General features: G+C 40.2%; 1 protein-coding gene across 1 annotated transcript in view; it reads left to right on the top strand.

Moving 5' to 3' along the window:
* LOC124621879 (von Willebrand factor A domain-containing protein 8) overlaps window positions 1–25,492 on the top strand; it is a 264,064-nt gene that overhangs the window by 119,969 nt on the left and 118,603 nt on the right. The window contains exons 16-18 of the mRNA XM_047147344.1: window positions 5,788–5,944; window positions 14,373–14,553; window positions 23,569–23,774. Of these exons, the coding sequence (XP_047003300.1) occupies window positions 5,788–5,944; window positions 14,373–14,553; window positions 23,569–23,774 (544 nt within the window). The remainder of the gene's footprint in view (window positions 1–5,787; window positions 5,945–14,372; window positions 14,554–23,568; window positions 23,775–25,492) is intronic.

Here is a 25,492-nt window from a genome sequence, read left to right as displayed (position 1 = left end):
TTTTTACCCTTACACAGCACAGAAAAATACATGTATATGTACTGCTAAAAGAGCCAAGACCATTGTCTCCAATGAAAATACATTTCCCAAAGAAAATGCAAGCTTTCCATATATTCTTGCTGTCCTGTAACTAACATGCATAACTCAAATTGTGTTGCTGTCCACAGCTTTGCTGTCTTTGACACACAAAGGAGAAAGAAAGTGGAGGAGGGGAAGAAATAATCTCATCAAACATGAGAGGGAAGAGTAACATTATTATTTGATAGTAGTGATAGTTTCTCAGATATTGGTGCTGGATGGTTAAGCACAACCCACAAAGTGCCACAACTCCTTCCCAGCCTGTCACTCGAACATGCCATTTCAGTACCAGAGAAATGGAAGGATAAAGTTAGACTTCATTGATAGACAATTCTTATCTTGGTATGAAACTTGAATGATACAGAGCTGATGTGGAGAAATTAAGGCTCCAGATGCAGAGAAGCACTCTTTGCATCTACTTACAAAAGATCTATTTTGTACCTGACAGTGTCTCTGTGCGTAAAGATGTCTGTAAGAAGAACAATCTAATTTATGGAGCAAGATGAAGAGAACATAGCTTTAATTACTACAGAAAAACGTCATTCGTCTCCTGTTTCCATCGTCACAGACTCTAGGAGATGGTAACTGTGTGTTCAACTGTATTTCATCCCCTCATCTCCAAAAGTAGTCATTCAGGGTCTCTTTCAGTATGTTGTCCCCTCAAGACATTACAAGATGGCGGCAAAGTTGAAAGTGTATAATGTGCCTCCACGAAAAAATGTAAATTTCGGTAGTAAAAGGAAAACGTGTGCAACTTGTAAGACTGAAATACAGAAGCTGAACGGATATCCAGTCTACAGTTTACAACAGATGCTCAAAAGGTGGAAATAAGTAAACTACAATCTGAAAAACGCGAGACGCTAATGAAGAAAGAAGACTCGGTCTCGGGAAAATGGAAGAGAATGACTGAAGGAAGTTGTACTCATAAGGTAAAAGATGTGAAAGACAGTGAAAATTTAGTGCAAAAAAACTTTTTTGAAGTGCTTTCTGCTGTGGATTCAGTGAACACGTTGGTAAGGGTTGAAAAATTGGAAAACAAAGTAGGCAAACCGTTGCTCATTGTAAGTAGGTCAAACAGTGAAAATACTGCGTCAGGAGATATTCCAAAAACTCCGAAAATAAGTGCGCCCACCTACACTACCACAGACTTCAATGCAACAAAGGAAACTACGTTAAAAAAGTTATCTCCAGCAAAACTGCAAACTGAAGAACATTTAGAACACGTGCGGCAAAAAAACAACACTAGTCAGGTGAGAAGAAGAATCTTAAATCCTCCGGTTACAAAAAGTGCGAAACACAAAACAATCTGTGTGTAAGGTGATAGTCACGGCCGTGAAATTTCCGCAGTGTTGATGAGAACATGTAGTTTCAAGGCATCTGGTTTCATAAAGCCAGGGGCTCCATTGAGTGAAATAACGGACCTAACAACATCAACTGACGTAGCTAGTTTGAATAAAGACAATTTCGCCGTGTTAATAGGAGGATCAAACGACGTCTATAGAAACGAGACACACAAGGTGATTACAGAAATGAGGAAATGTTTAAATAATTTAACCCACACAAATGTACTCATTGTGAATATCCCACATCGTCATGATTTACCACCCTGGTCGTGTGTGAACCGCGAAATTAATGTTGCAAACGAGTGTATCACTGAAATATGCACTAACTTTAAGAATGTCGACATTGTAGACATAAACAGATTGGAGCAAAGGTTCCATACAGTCCGTGGACTTCATTTAAATACGCCAGGAAAGAAATTACTAGCCGAAAAAATATGTACTCGCATTTCGAAGAAGAGTGAAGAAAAAAGTATAAGTGACAAACAAACAGAGATTAAGAAGTGTTTTAGACGAGTTCCAAGCTGTGCCATCGGCCAAACGCGAATTACCAAGTGGTTCAAACCGATTAGGCAAGAAACAATCAATCAAGTCGTCAGTCAAATGAAAATTACGAAATGGTTTAAACCGAAGAGGACAGATGTAGATGAAGCAAAACTTATACAAGCTCCAGAAGTTAACTCACCTGCTGATTGCCACCAGCGAACAGAACCCACACACAAGAAACATACAGAAAATTTTTTAGGGTAAATGCTGTATTAGAAATGCCATTAGATAAAGAATCAGAAACCGTTTCAACTAAAGTTACTAAGTACCCAGATTTTGCTATACTACACCATAACGTTCAGTCACTCACAAATAAAATTTCCATGTTGGAAGCACTACTCCAGTATGCACTAAACATAGATATAATTTGCATTACTGAACATTGGCGACGAAATGACAAAGTAAAATTAACCTCAATCTCAGGATATAGATTAGCAAGTCATTTTTGCTGAGAGTTTTCCAAACATGGTGGCTCTGCTATCTTTGTGAAAGAACAAATAAAGTTCTGTGATGTCAGTAAAAATTATATTGACTCAATGGAAAAAGACTTTGAGCTTTCCATTACCAAACTGCCAGAGCTTAATTTCATAGTTATTAACATATACAGAGCACCAAGTGGAAACCTGTCAGTTTTCATGAATAAACTAGAGGTTCTGTTGAACAAGATCAGTACACTAAATATGAAGATAGTGCTTTGTGGGGGTTTCAATATTGATTTTTCAAAAGACAGCAGCAGCAGAGATGCTTTGATAAATATGACCAACACATTCAATACGATCCCCACAATACACTGTCCAACAAGATTAACAGAATGTACAAATTCCATTATTGACCAAATGTTCATCTCAGAAACAACTTACAGATTCACAAGCAGAGTACTGAGCATGGGTTATAGTGATCATGAGGCACAGCTGCTTTGTATAGAAATGCCAACAAGTAGCATCAGTTCCGGAAAAGTAGTTGAAAAAAGAACCTTTTCTGAAGATAACATTAGAATTTTTAATCTCTTACTGGCGAAGGAAAACTGGGAAAGCATCGCCACTCAGAAAAATGTTGATAGCATGTACATGAGTTTTCAGAGCATCTTTGTTCACTATTTTAATGTAGCATTTCCGAAAGTAGTAAAAACAGTAAAACCTAACAATAATAAGCAATGGGTAACTAAAGGCATAAAAATTTCCAGTGAGAGAAACAGATTTCTGCAGTACTCTTGTAAGAAATATAGAGTAACCCAAGAATTCGCAGATTATTCAAAAGCCTACAAAAGAATCTATGGTAGAGTAGTCAAAGAGGCAAAAATTATGTGGAATGATAATTTGATAAGAAACTTATCTAAGAAAATGAGATCCACGTGGAGAGTTATAAAGAAAGAAACTTGTAGTTCAGTGCCAAAGAAAAAGAATGTATCATTAACACTAGAAGGCTCAAAAGTCACAGACCCAAATTCAGTTGTGGAAAAATTCAATGAATACTTCACCTCACTAGCTGAAGACCTCATTCAAGTACACTGTCAAGGTCCAGTCTCAAGTTTCTCCAGCAAGTCAGTGACCTTCAATGCTTCTATGTATGTGTATGAAACAAACCCCAATGAAATTATAAGTAAAATTAAATCATTAAGCAATAAAATGTCAAGTGGTCTTGATGAAGTACCTGATTTCATATTAAAAGCATGTGCCCACCACATAGCAAACCCCTTGGCAAAAATTTTCAACCTCTCTTTAAAAACTGGTGTATTCCCAGATATTTTTAAAATAGCAAAAGTTTCACCACTGCTAAAAAAAGGTTCTTCTGAAAAAATATCAAACTACCGACCCGTGTCACAGTTAAGTTCCTTCTCAAAAATTCTAGAAAAACTCTTTTATGACAGGCTTTTAAGTTTCATAAATAAATATGCACCTCTTACAGTACAACAACATGGTTTTAGAAAGTCTAAATCTACACAGACAGCAATTTTCGAATTCTTAGACTGCATTTTAAAATCCCTTGATCAACATAAATTAGCTGCAGGTATTTTTCTAGATCTATCAAAAGCCTTCGATGCCCTGGACCATAACATTCTGCTCGAAAAATTAGAAAGACGAGGAGTAAGAGGTGTATCATATAGCTGGTTGTGTTCATACCTAAAAAACCGCAGGCAGAAAGTAGCACTTCAGTATGAATTCAACAATATGAATAAAACAAGAAACAACTCCTTTCTTTCTAGGGAATTACCAATAAAATATGGTGTACCACAGGGCTCAATCCTAGGTCCACTACTCTTCTTGATTTATGTGGACGACTTAGTTGAATGTATGAGTCCCACAAAAACTGTCCTGTTTGCCGATGACACCAGCATATTGCTCACTGGATCCAGTCCAGAAACTTTGTGGTCCACAGCAGAAAGTTCTATGAAAAGACTCTCTGAGTGGTTCACAAAAAACAAACTCATTATAAATACTGAAAAAACTCTGTGTGTCGATTTTCTTTTAATTCCTCCAACTAATCGAATGTCTATTCAAGCCCAATTAAAAAATGATCCCCTAGAAAATGTAAGTGTCACAAAATTCTTGGGTCTTTGGGTTCAGGAAGACTTAAAGTGGGACACACATATAAATAACTTGTGTAGAAAACTATCTTCTGTGTGCTATGGCCTAAGAATTTTAAAGGCTACAACAAGCAAAACAACAGTACTGCAGGCATACTATGCACAGTTCCACTCACTAATCCGATATGAGATCATTTTCTGGGGATACTCAACTCACAGTGTAAAGGTTTTCAGAATGCAAAAAAAAAGCTTTAAGAATAACTTGTGACCTTAAAAAGATGGAGTCCTGTAAATCCCATTTTACTGAGCATGGTGTTCTAAATGTTCCAAGTTTATTCATTTATGAAACTATCTTGTTCACTAGGGACTACCTCCTGAAAACAGGCAAACTGCTACAGAACAAAAGTGTACACAACTATAGTACCAGAAGGGAATCAAATATACATCAAAAATATCACAGAACAACCACCTATCAGAGGAGCATAATTAACATTGGTGTAATACTACACAATAAGATACCAGAGGAAATAAAAAATGCTACTCATCCAATATTTAAAGCTAAACTAAAGGCATTTCTAATAAAGCACTGTTTCTATTCTGTCAGAGAATTTCTGAATAAGTAACAAAATTAATTGTAGTAGGTACCTAATTTTAATTGCTAATACTATGTATTATTGTAACTTATCATTGACCTGTCCAATATCAATTGTACAATTTGTGCTATATGATAAAACTGGACCAATAAAAAATCAAATCAAATCAATTCTGTACTAAATTTACATTGAAGCACCGCTACAGGTACTCTTTGCTTTCAGCATCATTCAGTTCACAGTCACATGCAGGCTCTGCTCACTGATGAATGACTGTCTGCCTCCATTTATTGACTTCTATTTATTTAGCAAAGAGAACACAACCCAAAAGTAAGCTGCCAAAATAGATACACAACAGGGTACATTACAAGTCATTGACAGCGTGTGTGTGCTGAGAGTGTGTCTAGGACTGGGTGTGTCATTTCACCAGTATGATGCACAATTGTTGTTACTACCATACAGAAGTGTCACAAAATACTACTTTTCACTTGGGATGTTAGTTTTCTTTGCTCTCTGACGTGAACTGTATAACATATTCATAAATGGTGCGTCCCGGTCTTACGTAGGATGTTTGGGTAGGATATTTTCATTAAGTTCTTTTTTATGTTGTCCCTTTGTTCAAACAGAAAAAAATTATGTTGTCTGTGTGGTTACAGTTATATATAGTAAAAAGCCTTATTTGTGTATCTGTGTTCTTTCCTGCTCCTAGGGACACAACAGTACAAACATTGACCCTGCAACCAACAGTGAGAGATGGTGTCGTGATATATGAAGACTCTCCATTAGTACAAGCTGTGAAGAGTGGTCATGTATTGGTTGTAGATGAAGCAGACAAGGCTCCCACGCATGTCACTTGCATTCTGAAGGTATACCCACACTTTTCAAAACAACAATATAAAGTACTCACTGTCACTGTGTTTACTACTTTTGCGTGTTAAATTAGTTCTGCAGCCAGTCTACTAATGGTAAACCCATGGACTATTGGCTTCTATGTTCACTTTACATTGCCAAGAAAGTAATTGGTTACACACCCTTAACACACACTTTACCAAATGCATGCTCTGAAGATTAATGAATAAAAATAAAATGCAGTCTCAGTAATTTTTCTAATTAAAAGAAATAATATACTCAGATCAGTACACAAAAGAAATGAGAATTAACAAACAAGATACTTCCCATTTATGTGGCCTCAGTGTCCGTAGTTGCTGTACAATTACTTAGGTTATTTCAAGCCCATTTTTACAGCTAATAAAAAAAAGTGTCTTTATTGCACTGTATATGTTTCATTTGATTCATTTAAAGCCTTCAGTGGCAGCATATACCTGGAAGCATCATCTACACATACATTTTCCAAATAATCCTGCATTTGACACTAATGGGTATAATTTCACTTTGGTATGCAGCACTACACTTTTCTTAACAGAATGTTGCACAACTGTTTCTTTAAGTTCTCAGCAAAGATCAAAACATTGCTCCACTATTGTTTGTTTATGTTTTGCATGGATAACAAATTATTGCAGAAGCAATGTTTATTTATTTTATCTTCAGGGAATGCAAATAAACATCAGTGGTGCAATATTTTGTCATGTATTATGTCTAAAAATGTGTATTGCTACAAGTCAAACTGACATGCCAAAAATGTCAGTGTCAAATGCAGGACTATCTGGAAAATGTGTATGCAGTTAACACTCCCACATATAAGTAGAAATCAGATGAAAGTTCTACTAAAGACAATGTTTTAAATGATTGAAACACAATGCATGTGGTAAAATAAGTGTGCATTTCTTATAGTAGTTGGAAAGATGTTTTGAAATATCTTCAATAAGAGAATTTCCGTCTACATGGGACATGCTGTCTCACCGTATTCTAGCACATGAAATGTAAGCATACATCAGTGGCCGAATTGTTTCACACATTTGCCTGCTTTTTGCTGTGGTTATACTAATTTTACAAGCATTCTCTGTTTATCGTTCTTCATTGTCTGTCAATATTCATCATGAATTGGTCTTTTTTGTGCTTATGGCATTAGATTATGAACAAAATAATCTAATCACGTAACAGTTGCATTCAGTATATGAAAACCATCATCCTAACTGTCTGATAAACTTGTGCCAGCTGGCTCCTACACCTGATGTTGAACTACAACTTCTTGTCCACCTGTGACTGACAGCAGTTTGCTGATCTTGCCCAATCAAGATAAAAGAATGAGAAGTAGCAGAAATGAGAACAGTGAGAAACTTAACATCAGGATTGATGGTAATGAAGTAGATGAAGTTAAGGAATTGTGCTACCTAGGCAATAGAATAACCAATGACGCACAGAGCAAGGAGAACATCAAAAGCAGACTAGCATTGGCAAAAAGGGCATTCATGGCCAAGAGAAGTCTGCTAGTATCAAACATAGGCCTTCATTTGAGGAAGAAATTTCTGAGATGCACGTCTGGAGTACAGCATTATATGTAGTGAAACATGAACTGTGGGAAAACCGGTACAGAAGAGAATCGAAGCATTTGAGATGTGGTGGTACAGACGAATGTTGAAAATTAGGTGGACTAATAAAGTAAGGGATGAGGAGGAGGCTCTGCACAGAATCGGAGAGGAAAGGAATATGTGGAAAACAGGGATAAGGAGAACGGGCAGGATGATAGGTCGTCAGTTAAGACATGAGGGAATGACTTCCATGGTACTAGAGGGAGCTGTACAGGGCAAAAACTGTAGAGGGTAAAAACTGTAGAGGGCAAAAACTGTAGAGATTGGAATACATCCAGCAAATAATTGAGGATGTAGGTTGCAAGTGCTACTCTGAGATGAAGAGGTTGGCACAGGAGAGGAATTCGTGGTGGGCCGCATGAGACCCGTCAGGAGATTGATGACTAAAAAAAAATTCCTAACCACTCATGGGATCTGTGTAAAGCCTCTTCCATTATCTGTGGTTCGAATGGTCTGTGGTCTCTTGGGCAGTGTTAGCACCCAAACTCCAAATAAACGTCATTTGGCTAGTCCAACAGTTGTCTGTAAATGTAAGAGAAACCAATGCTACTAATGAACCACATCCTGAGGTGGATAATGTATTTATGTTTGTTAGATGTTTAGGAGGTTCCTTTGAAAAATTGTACGTCCGTGTAGCTCTAGAGGGATTGGCAAGGCAACTTAAATCTATCAAGAGTCTGTGAAATGACACACTCCTGATCGAGACACTGAAAGCTACACAATTAAACAAGTTGTTAAATGTCAAACTGTTTGGAAATATGATACTAATTGTGAGCTCCAGACTGGGCTAAGTTTTTGTAAAAGAGTTCTAACATGCCGGGACATTATGGATATAGATACCAAAGAAACATAATACAAATTGGAAAACAAATGTGTCACTGACATACCAAAATTCATGAAAAAGGTTGATGGTGAACTTCAAAAGTCAGCATATTTTATCCTGATAATCAATCTGCCGAAGTTGCCTGAGTGTACTGCATCAGGCATACTCCAACTTAAAGCTGGACCATATGTGCCTAAGCCTATGCGTTGCTGTGTCACTACTTTGGTCACACCACCATGGATTGTAATGGTCAGGTAATGTGTGGAAGATGTGACTTCCCACAAACCATGTATTCAAATGTACTTTCCCACCCATGTGCATCAATTGCTCCCAAGCCCATCCAGTTTGTAGCAGGGAATGTTCTGTCTTCGTGGAAGAGATAGAAATACAACAGATTAGACACCCAAGGCATATCCTATTCTATTGCGAAGGAGGTATTTAAAACCATACAGCCACACACTTCCATGAAATCATTTCCCTCCACATTGAAGTAGACTGTTCAGAAGATTAGTGTTGGCACTGAACTGTGACTATTGTGCAGAGCTCTTCAACCTGCACCAATAAATGCAGCTGCAATTGCACACTTCTGGCCCCACAACCAAGCCTTCCTACCGCTGAAATACTGATGGTTGCCAAGTTAATATCGGAAAGAATAGCACACTCTCATGAAAGACAGTTGAAGAGACCCAGCAAAATGTTTCTGTTAAAATGTCCATGATGCCATCCCCAAAATGCAGGATGGGGGATGAAAATCAACAGCTAGAACGTTCAGGTCTGAAACCATCAGTGTAGGTGACCTTGTTCATGTTTGACGGTTTAGGCGATGACCATACTATCCATGATATTGACATTGACAACAGCCTGAGGTCAGGTTACCTCCTGAAACCACATTTTAAAGTGACTAAGAAGCCATCTGGATTCTAAGATCCAAACAAGGTCTTTCTCATGCAGGTACCAAGGGCAAAACTACAATAGTTACTCAGCCGTGTGTGGTCGTTGCTACGCTTTAAAGTGGAATTGAAATTGCCTCTTGCCAGAAGACAGGAAACTGTCCTGACACCCAAATGAGGTTAGAAAGAGTGAAAAAATTTCTTTGCTACACACTGTGAAGTGTTATTACGACTGTAGTTTACCTGACCGCATGGTGTATCATGAGCTGCATATAATGCAGAATCCAGCTCCCACGTGGAAAAGAGGCAGTTGTATTCTTCATCAGTGGTGGAACTGAAGTCCTAACTCAGCCATTCTGTGGTCTTGGAAAGTTAAAATCCTGACTGACATTGGTGCTAACTCTGGCAGAATAGGCTGCCATAGACTGGGCAGCATCTTGTGGGTTGGTCTGGAGACTTCCATTTCCCACATGCTGTGATGCAGTAAAGAGCTATTGGACACCTCACTCCTCTCCCAGGAATCATCCTAGTGGTCTTCCATATGCGTGATATAACAGTACTCTTAGGAGAACAGTTTACAGTGGACATGAACTGGTGCGACAATCTCTTCTTGCTCTCTCTAATAATTTGGCAACATTTTTGCTCACTACCAAAAAGGCTGCAAGATTCTCTGTAGTTTAGTTGGCACTTGAACCTAAGCAGAGCTGTTGGCCTGGTCCTGATCGCAGAGCGGCATTTCGCCATGGCACAGGCTGCCTTTTCAGCTGGCATGAATACTGCAGAATGGATGCTTCAGTGGCATAATGGGTCATGTGGGTAATATCATCCACCCATACCTGGACACCTTCACAGTGTTCAGACACATTAAGTGGGCTATAAAGTGTCTAGTATGCCCTACTGCAAAACCGTTGCACTGGCTTTAGTTTGGGCACCATCCTATCTGATAGGCAAATCCAAACAGAAAATGATCATGAGTTCAAGTCATCAATCAGTTCCCACTGAATAGTGTCTGAGGGCGGATAGCATAGTGACAGATTAATAGCAGTGAACAACCCAATTGCAATGCTGAAGCACATGCTCCATCCCACCTTTAACAAACATGCACATGAGGATATGAGAACACTCTTCTTTGTTCTACCCCTGGAGCAGGATGTTGCAGAGTCCAAAACACATTGTGTGTGTTAAAATCACCACATAGGATGAAGCGATATGAGAACTGAGTAAGGTGGTCATGGAGAGGCTATTCATGTAGCACCTCATTTGGGGGCAAGTCGAGTGAGCAGATTTCAGCATATTATGCACATGAACATGCACTGCTACTGTGACTGGTTTTTGGCTTATTGTGAGGGAGAGAAGCGAGAAGTGGTAGATGGTGTTTATGCAAATAGTCACTCTTCCTTTAGCTCTCTCTTCACTAATGTCATCCTTTTTGTGGAGACTGTAGCCACATAGCTCAGGGCCATCAGAGAATTTAAATGTGTCTCTTGAAGGCAGACACACAGTGGACTACCCTGACCAATAGACGTAGTTCCTCCAAATGTGTCCTCAACCCATTCAGTTACCAATGAAACTTGGAAGCCTTCTTAACAGTGGCATTTTCCTCCACCTTTCCCCCTGACATTCCTCCGTGTTGAGGAAATTTTGCAGTGGAGGGGAGAGGGATTACTTGACAGACTTAAGGATTCCCTCAGGTAGTCATTGACGTGCATACCATGGATAGTATGGTCATCACATAATCCATCAAACATGACCAAGTAACATACACTGATGGCTTCAGACCTTATTGTTCTATTCTATTGATTTTCATCCTCATCGTGCATTTTGGGAATGGTGGAACAGCTTTTGTAACAGAAATATTTTGCCAGGTCTCTTCAAATGACTCCCATGAGGGTCTGCTATTCTTTCTGATATTTAATTTGTAGGAAGGCTTGGTTGTTGGACCAGAAGTACAGCCTTGCAGCTACATTTATTGACATGAGTTGAAGTGCTCTGCTCAGTTGTCAAAGTTCGGTGCCAACACAAATCTTCTCAACAGTCTTCTTCAATATTGAGAGCAGTGATTTCTTGGAAGTGTGTGGCTATGTGCCCTTAAATCCCTCTTTTGCAATAGAGTAGGGGATGCATTGGGTGACCAATCTCCTGTATTTCTTTTCCTTCTGTGAAGACAGGACATTTATTGTTAGTAACTGGATGGGCTTGGGAGCAATTGATGCACATTGGTGGGGAAATACAAGGGTCACTCCAAAAGAAATGCATACTATTTTTGTAAAAATACAGTTTTCACTCTGCATCTGTGAAAGTTTTACAGTATGTAGATACATCCTTCCCGCTTGTTTTCAAACTTAGTTCAACCTGTTCCTGTGAGTGGCACCATCACAGCATGTCTTCAAGGTGGCTGCTACACTTGACGTTCGTCAGAAGCAACGTGCTGTCTTGAATTCCTGTGCTGCGAAAACAAGACAGTGGGAAACATTCACAAGAGGCTGAAAAAGGTGTATGGAGATGCTGCTGTCGATTGCAATACAGTTAGTCAGTGGGCAAGCAGGTTATGTGATGAAAGTGGGCACAACAATATTGAGGATTGTCCTTGCAGCGGCAGGCCTCGTACTGCACACACTCCAGACAATGTGCAGAGAGTTAACGAATTGGTGACTGCTGACAGATGCATCACAGTGAATGAATTGTCACGCTATGTTGGGATAGAGGAAGGAAGTGTTTGCAGAATACTGAAAGTGTTGGCATTAAAAAAGGTTTGTGCCAGGTGGGTTCCCAGGATGTTGACAGTGGCTCACAAAGAAACAAGAAAAACAGTATGCAGCGAACTTTTGGAACAGTACGAGAATGGTGGAGATGAATTCCTTGGAAGAATTGTGACAGGTGAAGGAACATGGCTCCATCATTTTTCACCAGAGACGAAGAGGCAATCAATGGAGTGGCATCATGCAAATTCACCCAAGAAAAATAAAATTCAAAACCACAACTTCTGCTGGAAAAGTTATGGCTATGGTGTTTTTCGATTCCAAAGGACTCTTGCTTGTGCACATCATACCAAGTGGAACCACCATAAATTCTGATGCATATGTGAAGAAACTTCAAGCTCGACTGAGTAGTGTTTGACCACATCGGCAAAAGCAGGATGTTTTTCTGTTGCACGACAATGCATGGCCACATGTCAGTCAAAAAACCATGGAAGTGATCACAAAACTCAGATGGACAACACTGAAACACCTGCCTTACAGTCCTGACCTGGCTCCATGTGACTATCATCTCTTTCGGAAACTGAAAGATTCTCTTCGTGGAACAAGGTTTGAAGATGATGACTCCCTTGTACACGCTGCCAAACAGTGGCTCCAACAGGTTGGTCCAGAATTTTACCGTGCGGGTATACAGGCGCTGTTTCCAAGATGGCATAAGGCAGTTGAGAGGGATAGAAATTATGTGGAGAAATGAAAATATTGTTCCTAAAGGATGTGTCTATACACTGTAAAACTTTCAAACATGTAGAATAAAAAATGGATTAAAAAAAATGGTGTGCATTTCTTTTGGAGTGACCCTCATACATTTAAATGCATGGTTTGTGGGAAGTGGAGCCACATCTTCCACACATTACCTGACCATTACAACCCTAGGTGGTGTGACCGAAGTGTTGACACAGCAACACATAGGATTAAACACATATGGTCTGACTGTAATTCAGAGTAAGCCTGGAACAATATACTCCGGCAATGTCGGTTGATTGATTATCAGGATAAAAGATGCTGACTTGTGATGCTCATCAGCAGCCCTTTTCATGAAAGCATACAACAGGCTTTCCTGCATTGGCAGAACATTGTCGATATATTTTTTGATGTTGTAAAGGCCTACGATACTACTTACAGTTAAATTATCCTTGGACAGATATGTGAATGGGGTTTTCAAGAATGTCTTCCTGTCATAGGTCCTTCCTCTCACTACACTATTTTACATACTGAGTTGGTGATATCCTCTCTGAGTGCATTGAGCAAGAGAACAGTGTCCCTCAGGCTAGTGTTTTAAGTCTGACTGTCTTTACCGTAGCTATTAATAGTATAATGTCAGGAGTTAAGTGTCCTGTTCAGCGTTCTTTGTTTGTTGATGACTTTTCTGTCTTCTGTTCTTCCTCAGGCAGTACAGCGACAAGTCACTGGTTGCCACTAACTCTTCCACTGTCAGCTGAATGATCAGAGCAAAGGGATTTTTATTTTTCAATGGAAAAGTCAGCAAGTGTTGTTTTTAACCATTTGTATTCAAACTTACAAGGTTTCCACACCTCATGGGCCTGAAAAGGCAGTCCCAAAAACGACTAGGTATTTTAAAATGTCTTATCTGCAGTTCATGGGGAGCAGACCAAACTTGTTTGCTTCAGTTTTACAGGGTCTTTGTGTACCTCAGCTTGATTATGGGTACACAGCTCTGTGGATCTGCACAACCTTCTTATTTATAAAATTATGAAGGAATACAGCTGGGAAAGGGGATCTTTAGAACCAGCCCCATACTGTGCCTTTGCACAGAGACTAACAAGTCACCACTTCACATCAGGCGATGACTCCTCGTAGTGTGACAGGCATATAAAATGCTGTTGCTCAGTCACAAATGGGAAAGTTCTTTTATACTCAACACTGAACTATCAGGTTCTATTGGATTTGCATGAAGGGTTGCCTTTTAGAGGTAGGTGTGGCTGTTTTTAACATTTTACATCAAAGTTGGAGCAGATTTCCACCATGTCTCGTACAGAGGCCCAGAATTGTTTTAGACTTGACAAGTTATAAGAAAGATTGCACTCCAGATTTTACATTTCAGCATCTGGGATCATCATCATCATCATCATCATCCATTCAGACTTACAAGGGGCTATTCATATTAATCCTTCTGCTGTGACATTTTGAAAAAGAATTTGCTAATTTAGAAGTTAAAGAAATAGCACATTCTGTTTCTGTGTTCTTGACATCCTTTAGTTTCTGAGGGTAGGTGCTGGCATATATTGCTTACTGTTGTATAAGCATTGTTCTGTGATTGTGTTAAGTGTGAACAGAGGGCTTCAAATCAATTAAACATTGTATCATGTCTGTTTCAGACACTAGTAGAATCTGGTGAAATGATTTTATCAGATGGCCGCCGTATTGTGCCACATGGTGATCCAAGAGTACAGTCTGCTGGTGCCTCGGTCATCGCTCTGCACCCAGACTTCAGGATGATTGTACTGGCTAATCGCCCAGGGTTTCCCTTCCTAGGAAATGATTTCTTCGGAGCCTTAGGTAATGTAAGCATGCTAATACTGAGTGTAGAATAATACAATGCAATATATTGAAGTGATTTCTCACCTTGTTTTGATCTATGTTGTCACTGTAAGACATATTCTTCAGCGTCTGTATTCTATATGAGAATATTACCATTATATCCTTATTTTCCATTGGTTATTGTGTTCAATTTATCCATGTTTCACATTGGTTGTAGTTGTAGCCATTGTCCACTTACAGGTGGAAAGATTAAGTAAACATGAGTTTTAGAATACTGACAAATATTCATATAGTATTGTCATCATTTTGATGTGTAATGATCAACAACATTCAAAAGTTTAGGCCTAATGTGTTAAGAGAATACAGGTGTAGACTTACATTCTGTTTTACTTAAAGCGATGCCATTATTTGCAATGCTAACCATGCTCCCTGAATCAGTTAATGCCTCAAACATAATCTGAAGTACCTCAATTAAGACCTGGGGCTAACAGATCTTTTTTGGGCATTCTATGTGTTCCTTGAGAAGAACATTTTTTAATAGTTCTGTCGTATTTGTAACAATGATCCTTGGCAGTCATTCTATTGATGACAGTCAGGATCCACTACTCACCTTTTAGTGTTTTCCTCAAATCTTGTTCATGTAGTGCTTCTCTCTTGTCTATTTCTCTTACAGATCTTTCCTTCATAATACCATGAATTTTCATCACTTCATGCAGCTCTCCATTTTTTAATTACAAAGTTCCCATTCCCTACCTCTTCATGGTAGTAATATGGATTTGATTCTTCCATTGTGTTGAACCATATCTCTGTGCTTTGCAAACGTCCAAAGTTTAGGTAGTATTTCAGTGATGGTAAGCATGACAAATGAACAATTGTTATTTTTACTAACCATCATGAAAAGGAAAGAAGAGAAAGAACAGACAATGAGTAGAATAATAGTTTAGAGAATAGTAACAAAGGAAAACATCACAGGGTTGTGGGATTATTAACTATTTGTTCTTAATCTCATCCTCCAGGTTTTTTAACTTATTTGTAGACAAGGTGATCACAAACAGTCTGAAAAGCTTGTAAGGATGTTGTAGGGTGAGATGTAATTGTTAAGAAAAAAATTCAGTATGTTAACACCGCTTCGAAGTTATTAGCATTGAAGTTAGCCAATCAGGCCATTGTGTGTGCAAATTCAAGTGGTTTGCCAAATACAAATAGTGTTAGTTACTCTTATAACATAGATGATATCACACAAGACTTGTAGTCCTTTAGCTATGGTTCAATTCCTGCTACCAACCCATGTCCAATTTTTGAATCATTCTCTTTTCCGATTTTAAGAAACAAAACAAAAATCTCATTTGGTGACCTTGTCTCTGTCAGGCCACTTGAATTTGCATGCACAATGGCCTAATTGGCTAACTTAAATGCTAATTATCTCAGAAATGACACAATTATCAAATTTTTTCTTAGCAATTATTTTTCACCACAACCTACCCTGAAACACCCTTACAAGCATTTCAGACTGTCTCTGACCAACCTGTATACGTATAATTAAAAGTAGTCTGGCTGACTGCTATATCCCCTATGATAGTCAACTGGACTAGTGACTTAATTGGAAATGCTTCTGTGCCTCTTATCACCAGAACTTTCTTCTGGATTAGATGTATGTACCAAATCTTTGTGATTGGTCTACATCACTCAGTTCAGCACACGCTTGCCCCAACTGCATAGCAGCTCCTTTGAAATTCTAATTTTTCTGCATTCTAGCTGTGACCATGACAGTGTTCCCAGAAATGCTCTTAGAAATAATAGCAGAAATGTATTGTCCTTAGGACGAGTTATGGGAAATTTCTGGCTCTGCAGTTTCAAAATATATCGGATCTTCTATAATTTTCTTTCGTTGACTTCCTTCCCATCAATTGACCTGATTTTAATCCTTTGTGTATATACATGACATTTAACTGCTACCTCTGTGTATATACATGACATTTAACTGCTACCTCATAGTGATATTTTTCAACCTGGATCAATTTACTCCCTACTTCAGCTGACACCTGCTTTCTTGCTAAGTATTGACCTCCTAAACTGTCACTGACTACACAGGCAACCTAAGCTATTTACATTTGTCACAGTTTACTGGTGTTCATACTACACTGAGGTGACAAAAGTCATGGGATGCCTCTTAATATCATGTCAAACATCCTTTCACCCAGCACAGTAAAGCAGTTCAATTTAGCATGGACTCAACAAGTCATTGGGTGTCCCCTGCGGAAATATTGAGCTGTGCTGCCTCTGCAGATGTCCATAATTACGAAAGTGCCGCTGGTGCAGGATTTTGTGTGTGAAATGACCTCTCCATTATGTCCCATTAGTGTTTGATGGGATTGTTATTGAGCCATGTGGGTGGCTAAATCATTTGCTCACATTGTTCAGAATGTTCTTCAAACCAATTGCACACAATTGGAGCCCGGTGACATGACATTGTTGTTTGGGAACATGAAGTCCATGAATGACTGCAAGTGGTCTCCAAGTAGCCCAACATAATCATTTCCAGTCGCTGATCTGCTCAATTGGACCAAAAGACTCGGTTCATTCCGTGTAAATGCAACCCAAACCATAATGAGCCACCACCAGTTTGCATAGTGCTTTGTTGGCAAGTTGGGCCCATGACTTTGAGGGTTCTGCACCACACCTGAACCCTATCATCAGTTCTTGCCAACTGAAATTGGGACTTATCTGACAAGGCCACAGTTTTGCAGTCATCTAGGGTCCAACTAATAGGGTCATGAGCCCAGGAGATATACTACAGGTGATGTCTTGCTGTTAGCAAAGGCACTCTCATTGGTCATCTACTGCCATAGTTGATTAAAGACAAAATTTGCCTCATTGTTCTGATGGATATGTTCAGTGTATGTCCCACATTGATTTCTGTGGTTATTTCATGCAGTGTTGCTTGTCTGTTAACACTGACAACTCTGCCCGAACGCCGCTGCTCTCAGTCATTAAGTGATTGCTGGTGGCCACTGCATTGTCCATATTGTGGGGTAATGCCTGAAATTTGATATTCTCAGTACACTCTTGACTCAGTGGATCTTGGAATATTGAATTTCCTAACAATTTCCAAAATGGAATGTCCCATGCATCTAGCTCCAGCTGCGAGTCCCCATTCAAGGTCTGTTAATCCCCATTGTGCAGCCATAATCATGTCAAATATATTTCGTATGAATCACCTAAGTGCAAATCACAGCTCTGCCACTGCATTGCCTTTTAATAAACTGGTGTCCAAAATTAAAGCAACAGACCAGTATTTCCCCGTTCTATGTCTAATTAACGATACAATCATACAAACTGTCAACAGATGTCTGTACGATTGTGTCCTGCATGGAAGGTGGCACTCTGGTCAATGAACAACCAGACCAGTGATGACATTAGGGCACTTATCAACTCCAATAGTGTTTGCTGGGTAGTCCCACATCACAGTTGCTTTGTACACAGTTACCGTGGTGCAGTATGGTACAGAGAAGATGCCTACCAGGCTCTCTGCAGTGGAGGGCCATGGGAAGAATAGAAGCAGGACAGTCGCAAACTGATGTGGCCTGATGGCTTAATGTGAATCGTTCTGTTGTTTTTTGGATGTGGCAACAGTTTGTAGAGATTAAAATTGTACCGCAAAGACAAGGGCGGGGTTGACCAGTGTAACATCAGAAAAAGAGGATCGCTATTTGTGTGTGAGGGCATGATGGTACCGCCTTAGTACTGCACAGCAACTAGATGTGTTGTAGCGAGGCAAACGGTGTACAGAAGGCTTTGGCAGAGTGGCTTTTATTGTTGGAGACCTGCTGTATGTGTATCTCAGACGTTTCATCACAGAAGGGAATGTCTAGAGTGGAGCCTTCAGCATGCAAGGCCAATGTTCTTTTCACAGATGAGTCCCAATTTGGTCTGAACAGTGATTCTCGACGGATTCACATCTGGAGGGAATGTAAAACATGATTTTTGGGACCCAATCATTGTGGAAAGAGACATAGCGAGGTCAGTCCCTAATGTGATGTGGGCAGGGATTATGTTGACCACTCGGAACACCTCTTTGTGAAATTGTATCGTTAAATCAGCAAGTTTTTTCTGCTGTCAAGTATCGTGACGAGATCTTGGGACCTCATGCGCAGTTGTTGCAATGTGCTGCGCGTGCAGACTTCGTATTGCTGGACGATAATCCTTGACCTCATAGAGCATGCATGGTTTATGTTTTCTTGGAAACAGAAAATATTGCACACATGGCATGGCCTTCTCTCTCTCTTGATTTGAATCCCAGAGAGCATGTCTGGGATGCACTACGGACACGGGTTGCATCACCTCAGCATCCACCAACAGCTCTCCAAGACTTGTGAGTGGTGGTGCAGGAAGAATGGGCATTATTGCCTCAACATGAGATTGATGACATCATTCACAGCATGTCCTGTTGTTTGCCACGCCTGTGCTGCTGTCGGAAGTGGTTACACCCCATACATAGTGCATTAACCAGTTGTCGGAATGTGCATGTAAATCCTTAAGTTGGAAAAAACAAAGAATATTTTTGTCTAATGTTATGTAAGTTGCAGTTGTTTAATTCTGTTTTCTTTATATTATTTATACTTTACTATCACGGGATTATACTGTTTTGTGGAAAAATAAATGCAACCTTCCAAAATTTTGGTTTGTTGCTTTAATTTTGGACACCAGTTTATCTTGTATACATGGTACTACTGCCACCTGTGTATGTACATATCGCTATCCCATGATTTTTGTCACCTCAGTGTACATCCCTGTTATGAAGCAGCTCTCCATTTCATTAACTCTGTTTGGAAATAATTTCACACCATCCACTCAAATTTAAACTGTTAATATTTTTCTTCATTGTATCTATTTTAGTAGCCAATGTGTAAGTTTAAGGGGATCACTGCTGTCAGCTGCAATGGGACAATAGGTGGAATCAGCAGCTACGAGTGAAAATGTGTACTGGACCAGGATTCAAACCCGGGACATATCTGAAAGAACATGTCCAAAAAACAAACGCAGTGGGTTCATATAATTGATATGCCTAGCTGGGCAATGGCTCCACATTCTTCAGTGTGGATGCACAAATACATCTGCTCCTTGTGGGAATCTCAGAGTAGCGAACAATGAGAGAATGGACAGGGACTGTGGATAGGTGGTGCTCAGGGGGAATTTGGATCAGCTGTGAAGTTGCTGAGGTAGTCTGTGCAGTTGCAATAACCCTGTGTCCTGGGTGGCACAGTGATTAATGCAACTGCCTAGAAAAGAGGAGATACCAGATTCGAATGCTGGTCTGGTACTCATTTTTGCTCATCGCCACTGTTTCCGGGTAATGTCCTACTGCAGCTGAGAGCAGTGATCCCGTTACACATTGATGTAATTGGTAGCCAATGTGTTTGTAGTTGAATCTATACCAAGCTTAACAGGTTCTGTCTTTGAAATCTGTTCTACCTTAGGAGATAATTCATTTTTGTTTCAGCCTGAACACAGTCTGCCTTTGAAGTCACTGCATTAATTCACTCAATCATCTGAGAAAGCTTTACCTACAATTGTCTGATGCATTCAGCACTAAGGTTCCATTGCTAGTTTATTCTAGCAATAACACCTCAACCAGTTTTACTTTCTCAAATATTTCAATAAACCAGCTAGTCTACAAATGGTAACTATCAGTATACTCAGATACTGCTACAAATTAATTCCGAGGCTGTCAATACTGTCATCTTAGAAACTTCTGCATTTCTATATATAGAACCTCCCCACCAATCTGTTGATGACAGTGGTGATTCTGTATAGAAGAAGTGAAGAATGCAGTCTACCTGAACATATTATTTTCCCTGCAACTCTGGTCCCTCGCCATCTCTTTACTGCACATGAGCACCTGACACCAAGTTATCTACATCTACATCTACATCCATACTCCGCAAGCCACCTGACGGTGTGTGGCGGAAGGTACCCTGAGTACCTCTATCGGTTCTCCCTTCTATTCCAGTCACGTATTGTTCGTGGAAAGAAGGATTGTCGGTATGCTTCTGTGTGGGCTCTAATCTCTCTGATTTTATCCTCATGGTCTCTTCGCAAGATATACGTTGGAGGGAGCAATATACTGCTTGACTCTTCGGTGAAGGTATGTTCTCGAAACTTTAACAAAAGCCCATACCGAGCTACTGAGCGTCTCTCCTGCAGAGTCTTCCACTGGAGTTTATCTATCATCTCCATAATGCTTTCGAGATTACTAAATGATTCTGTAACGAAGCGCGCTGCTCTCTGTTGGATCTTCTCTCTCTCTCTCTCTCTCTCTCTCTCTCTCTCTCTCTCTCTCTCTCTCTCCCCTATCAACCCTATCTGGTACGAATCCCACACTGGTGAGCAGTATTCAAGCAGTGGGCGAACAAGCGTACTGTAACCTACTTCATTTGTTTTCGGATTACATTTCCTTAGGGTTCTTCCAATGAATCTCAGTCTGGCATCTGCTATATCGACGATCAACTTTATATGATCATTCCATTTTAAATCACTCCTAATGCGTACTCCCAGATAATTTATGGAATTAACTGCTTCCAGTTGCTGACCTGCTATTTTGTAGCTAAATGATAAGGGATCTATATTTCTATGTATTCGCAGCACATTACACTTGTCTACATTGAGATTGAATTTCCATTCCCTGCACCATGCGTCAATTCGCTGCGGATCCTCCTGCATTTCAGTACAATTTTCCATTGTTACAACCTCTCGATACACCACAGCATCATCTGCAAAAAGCCTCAGTGAACTTCCGATGTCACCCACAAGGTCATTTATGTATATTGTGAATAGCAACGGTCCTATGACACTCCCCTGCGGCACACCTGAAATCACTCTTACTTCGGAAGACTTCTCTCCATTAAGAATGACATGCTGCATTCTGTTATCTAGGAACTCTTCAATCCAATCACACAATTGGTCTGATAGTCCATATGCCCTTACTTTGTTCATTAAACGACTGTGGGGAACTGTATCGAACACCTTGCGGAAGTCAAGAAACACAGCATCTACCTGTGAACCCGTGTCTATGGCCCTCTGAGTCTCGTGGACGAATAGCACGAGCTGGGTTTCACACGACCGTCTTTTTCAAAACCCATGCTGATCCCTATAGAGTAGATTTCTAGTCTCCAGAAAAGTCATTATACTCGAACATTATATGTGTTCCAAAATTCTACAACTGATCGACGTTAGAGATATAGGTCTATAGTTCTGCTCATCTGTTCGACGTCCCTTCTTGAAAACAGGGATGACCTGTGCCCTTTTCCAATCCTTTGGAATGCTACACTCTTCTAGAGACCTACGGTACACCGCTGCAAGAAGGGGGGCAAGTTCCTTCGCGTACTCTGTGTAAAATCGAACTTTTGAGCGATTTTAATTGTTATTAGCTATGCAATATGTGGAGGTTCACTTTCAAATTCCTGTCAAGTACCAAGGCTGCCAAGTCCATTTCTGTCGTGGCTCTGATGTTCTATAATGCTTTCCCACACCTTTTCAGTAACACTACCTTGTCTACACACTGAATACATCAGTCAACTAGTGGCTGTTCATTACAGTAGTATAAACTTCCATTGCATAAAATCTATCTTTGGGATAAGGTGCACAGCCTCACAGATGATTTTTAATTGTATGTCAAATAATTATAAGTGATTTAAATGATAAGCTTCTCTGTTGTCAAGAGTTGCTTCATTTCACTAGAACCATTACGATTCCGTGTAACTCATTTCTTATTCACCTTTAATCTAAATACCACTTTTAATTCTATTTTTGTCATATTTACACGACTGTTTAGTGCTGGTGTGGCACAGTAGTTGGGCGGCCTTACACTTATCCTTGCTAGATGCCAAAGGCATCGTTTCCTCAGCTGCAGGGGACTTCACTTTAGCATAGGTCAGCCAGTTAGCATGAAATATTTGTAAATTATACACATAAACCTTCTTCATGAATCGCTCTACCTGTTATTGCAAACCAGATCAAATTCCCCATAGTACTGCCGGCCGGGGTGGCCTAGTGGTTCTAGGCACTAAAGTCTGGAACCGCGCGACCGCTACGGTCGCAGGTTCAAATCCTGCCTCGGGCATGGATGTGTGTGATGTCCTTAGGTTAGTTAGGTTTAAGTAGTTCTAAGTTCTAGGGGACTAATGACCTCAGAAGTTAAGTCCCATAGTGCTCAGAGCCATTTTTGAACCCATAGTACTTCCAGAGATTTTTGATGCATTATGAATGCAATCTAAGTTTATAATGCCAAATTTTTTTGTGATATAATTACAAATTAACAGTAGTCAGATTTTTCCTTTACTTGTACTGTGAAACCTTGCTTCTTGCCATATTTCATGATTCTAGGTCAAGAGGGAGCACATTATAGTTCATGATGAGTAACTTTGTGTGTACCAAAAATTACTGTATCTTTTGATTGCATTGACTTAGAAGCTTAAATTTTTTACACTATCAAGGGGCCATAGAGTTTAGTGTGTGACATATTTTGCTCATCTAGATCCTCTACCTGTTCCTGAGCAAAAGGGATCTTGACAGACAGGCAGATAGACAGCAGACAGACAGGTAGACATGAAAGTCTTTCTATAAGAGTTCCAATTGCAGTACAGAATTCTAAAAATGATTTTTTTATTTAAAAAATGTTTTAATACAGAACATTTGTACTATGATAATCAACTAAATGTAAGTTATACTTTAAACAATAGGAACCAGAACAAGAATCATAAAAGAAAGTTGACATTTCATAACAGGAAAAAAATGTAGTATGGGTGCTAAGAGTGATATCAAGGGAAGTGGATCAGTTCCACCTCATTACATTTCAGTCTCTAGGGAGTAGGGAGATGAACTAAAGCTAGTTAGCTGCCACTGAGGACTCTGCCAGATGTTCACAGAGTTGGTTTTGAAGAAACATATTTTCATTTCTTTATTATGCTGAAAGTTTAGGTACTAGAGTAAAAGTATATTCTGTCACCATTTCATGCATTCATTTATTTATGACAGGTGACTTATTCAGTTGTCACGCAGTGGACAATCCGAGCCCCCAGTCAGAAAGGGCTCTTCTGAAGCAGTATGGTCCAGATGTCCCAGATGCTGTCATTAATCGTCTGGTAAAGGCATTTGGGGAACTGCGCTCCATGGCAGACCAAGGCCTAGTGCAGTATCCTTACTCTACGAGAGAAGTTGTCAACATTGTGAAGCATCTGCAGGTAAGTCACTGTTCATTGTACTACTGGTGTGTCACTGTGTATATGAAGTAGTCCAGTAAATCAGCACTATGCTGCAGCTTTGACTGACTGCTTTCAGCTTAATGCAGTGAATAGTTTGTTGTTTCTACTAAACTTTTCTGTGTGTCATCAGGAAAAATCTCCTACTGTGAGACCAGTGTACTTTTTGTACTCACTAGCGAACCAAGCAATGCTTTGCACTTGATAAATATGTGTGGGAAGTGGATATATAGCCTTAACACTTTCCCCCCTCTCTCTGCCCATTTCCTCCTCCAACCTCTCTTTGTCCATCTCCTCCTCCAACCTCTCTTTGTCCATCTCCTCCTCCTTTACTGCAAACAAAGCCTTGATTGGGAATCAAAATCACTTAAAATTAATGGGTAAATCAGTTGGGATTATTGTACACACATCGAAAAAAGTTTTGCGTCACCTCAGTTCCGGAGTCTGTACAGAAAATTGGAATGAAGATCAACATTAACATCATTTCTGCCTGTTTTATTGCTCATAAAAACCACACATTGCACATTCTACGACCATACAGCGAGACCTCCAGAGGTGGTGGTCCAGATTGCTGTACACACCGGTATCTCTAATACTCAGTAGCACGTGCTCTTGCATTGATGTATGTCTCTATTCATTGTGGCATACTATCCACAAGTTCATCAAGGCACTGTCTGTCCAGATTGTCCCACTCCGCAACAGTGATTCAGTGTAGATCCCTCAGAGTGGTTGGTGGGTCACGTCATCCATAAACAGCCCTTGGCAATCTATCCCAGGCATGTTCGATAGGGTTCATGTCTGGAGAACATGCTGGCCACTCTAGTTGAGCGATGTCGTTATCCTGAAGGAAGTCATTCACAAGATGTGCATGATGGGGGCATGAATTGTCATCCACGAAGATGAATGCCTGGCCAATATGCTGCCGATATGGTTGCACTATTGGTGGGAGGATGGCATTCACATATCGTACAGCCGTTACAACGCCTTCCATGACCACCAGCAGTGTACGTCGGCCTCACATAATGCCACCTCAAAACAGCAGGGAACGTCCACCTTGCTGCACTCGCTGGACAGTGTGTGTAAGGCGTTCAGCCTGACCAGATTGCCTCCAAACATGTCTGTGACAATTGTCTGGTTGAAAGCATATGCGACAGTCATCAGTGAAGAGAATGTGATGCCAATGCTGAGCGGTCCATTCGGCATGTTGTTGGGCCCATCTGTACCGCGCATCATGGTGTCGTGGTTGCAAAGATGGACCTCGTCATGGATGTCGGGAGTGAAGTTGCACATCATGCAGCCTATTGTTCACTGTTTGAGTCATAACACAATGTCCTGTGGCTGCACAAAAAGCATTATTCAACATGATGGCGATGCTTTCAGGGTTCCTCCGAGTCACAGTCCATAGGTAGCGGTCATACACTGCAGTAGTAGCCCTTGACAATTCCTGTCTCTCTGTATCTCCTCCATGTCCAAACAACACCGCTTTGGTTCACTCCGAGATGCCTGTACACTTCCCCATTGTACTATTAATATTATCCGCAAGGTCATTAATATACGGTGCCAATGGCCTTGCCACATTGTTAACTTGGGTTCCTGTCAGATTTACGAAGTTAAGCGCTGTTGGGCTGGGCTAGCACTTGGATGGGTCACCATCCGGTCTGTTGGCAAACGGGGTGCATTGAGCCCTTGTGAGACAAACT

Source organism: Schistocerca americana, chromosome 7 (genome assembly GCF_021461395.2).
Source record: "Schistocerca americana isolate TAMUIC-IGC-003095 chromosome 7, iqSchAmer2.1, whole genome shotgun sequence".
NCBI classification, from domain to species: domain Eukaryota; kingdom Metazoa; phylum Arthropoda; class Insecta; order Orthoptera; family Acrididae; genus Schistocerca; species Schistocerca americana.
Note: the sequence above shows the minus strand (reverse complement) of the source record. Positions and strands in the feature narration are given on the sequence as shown.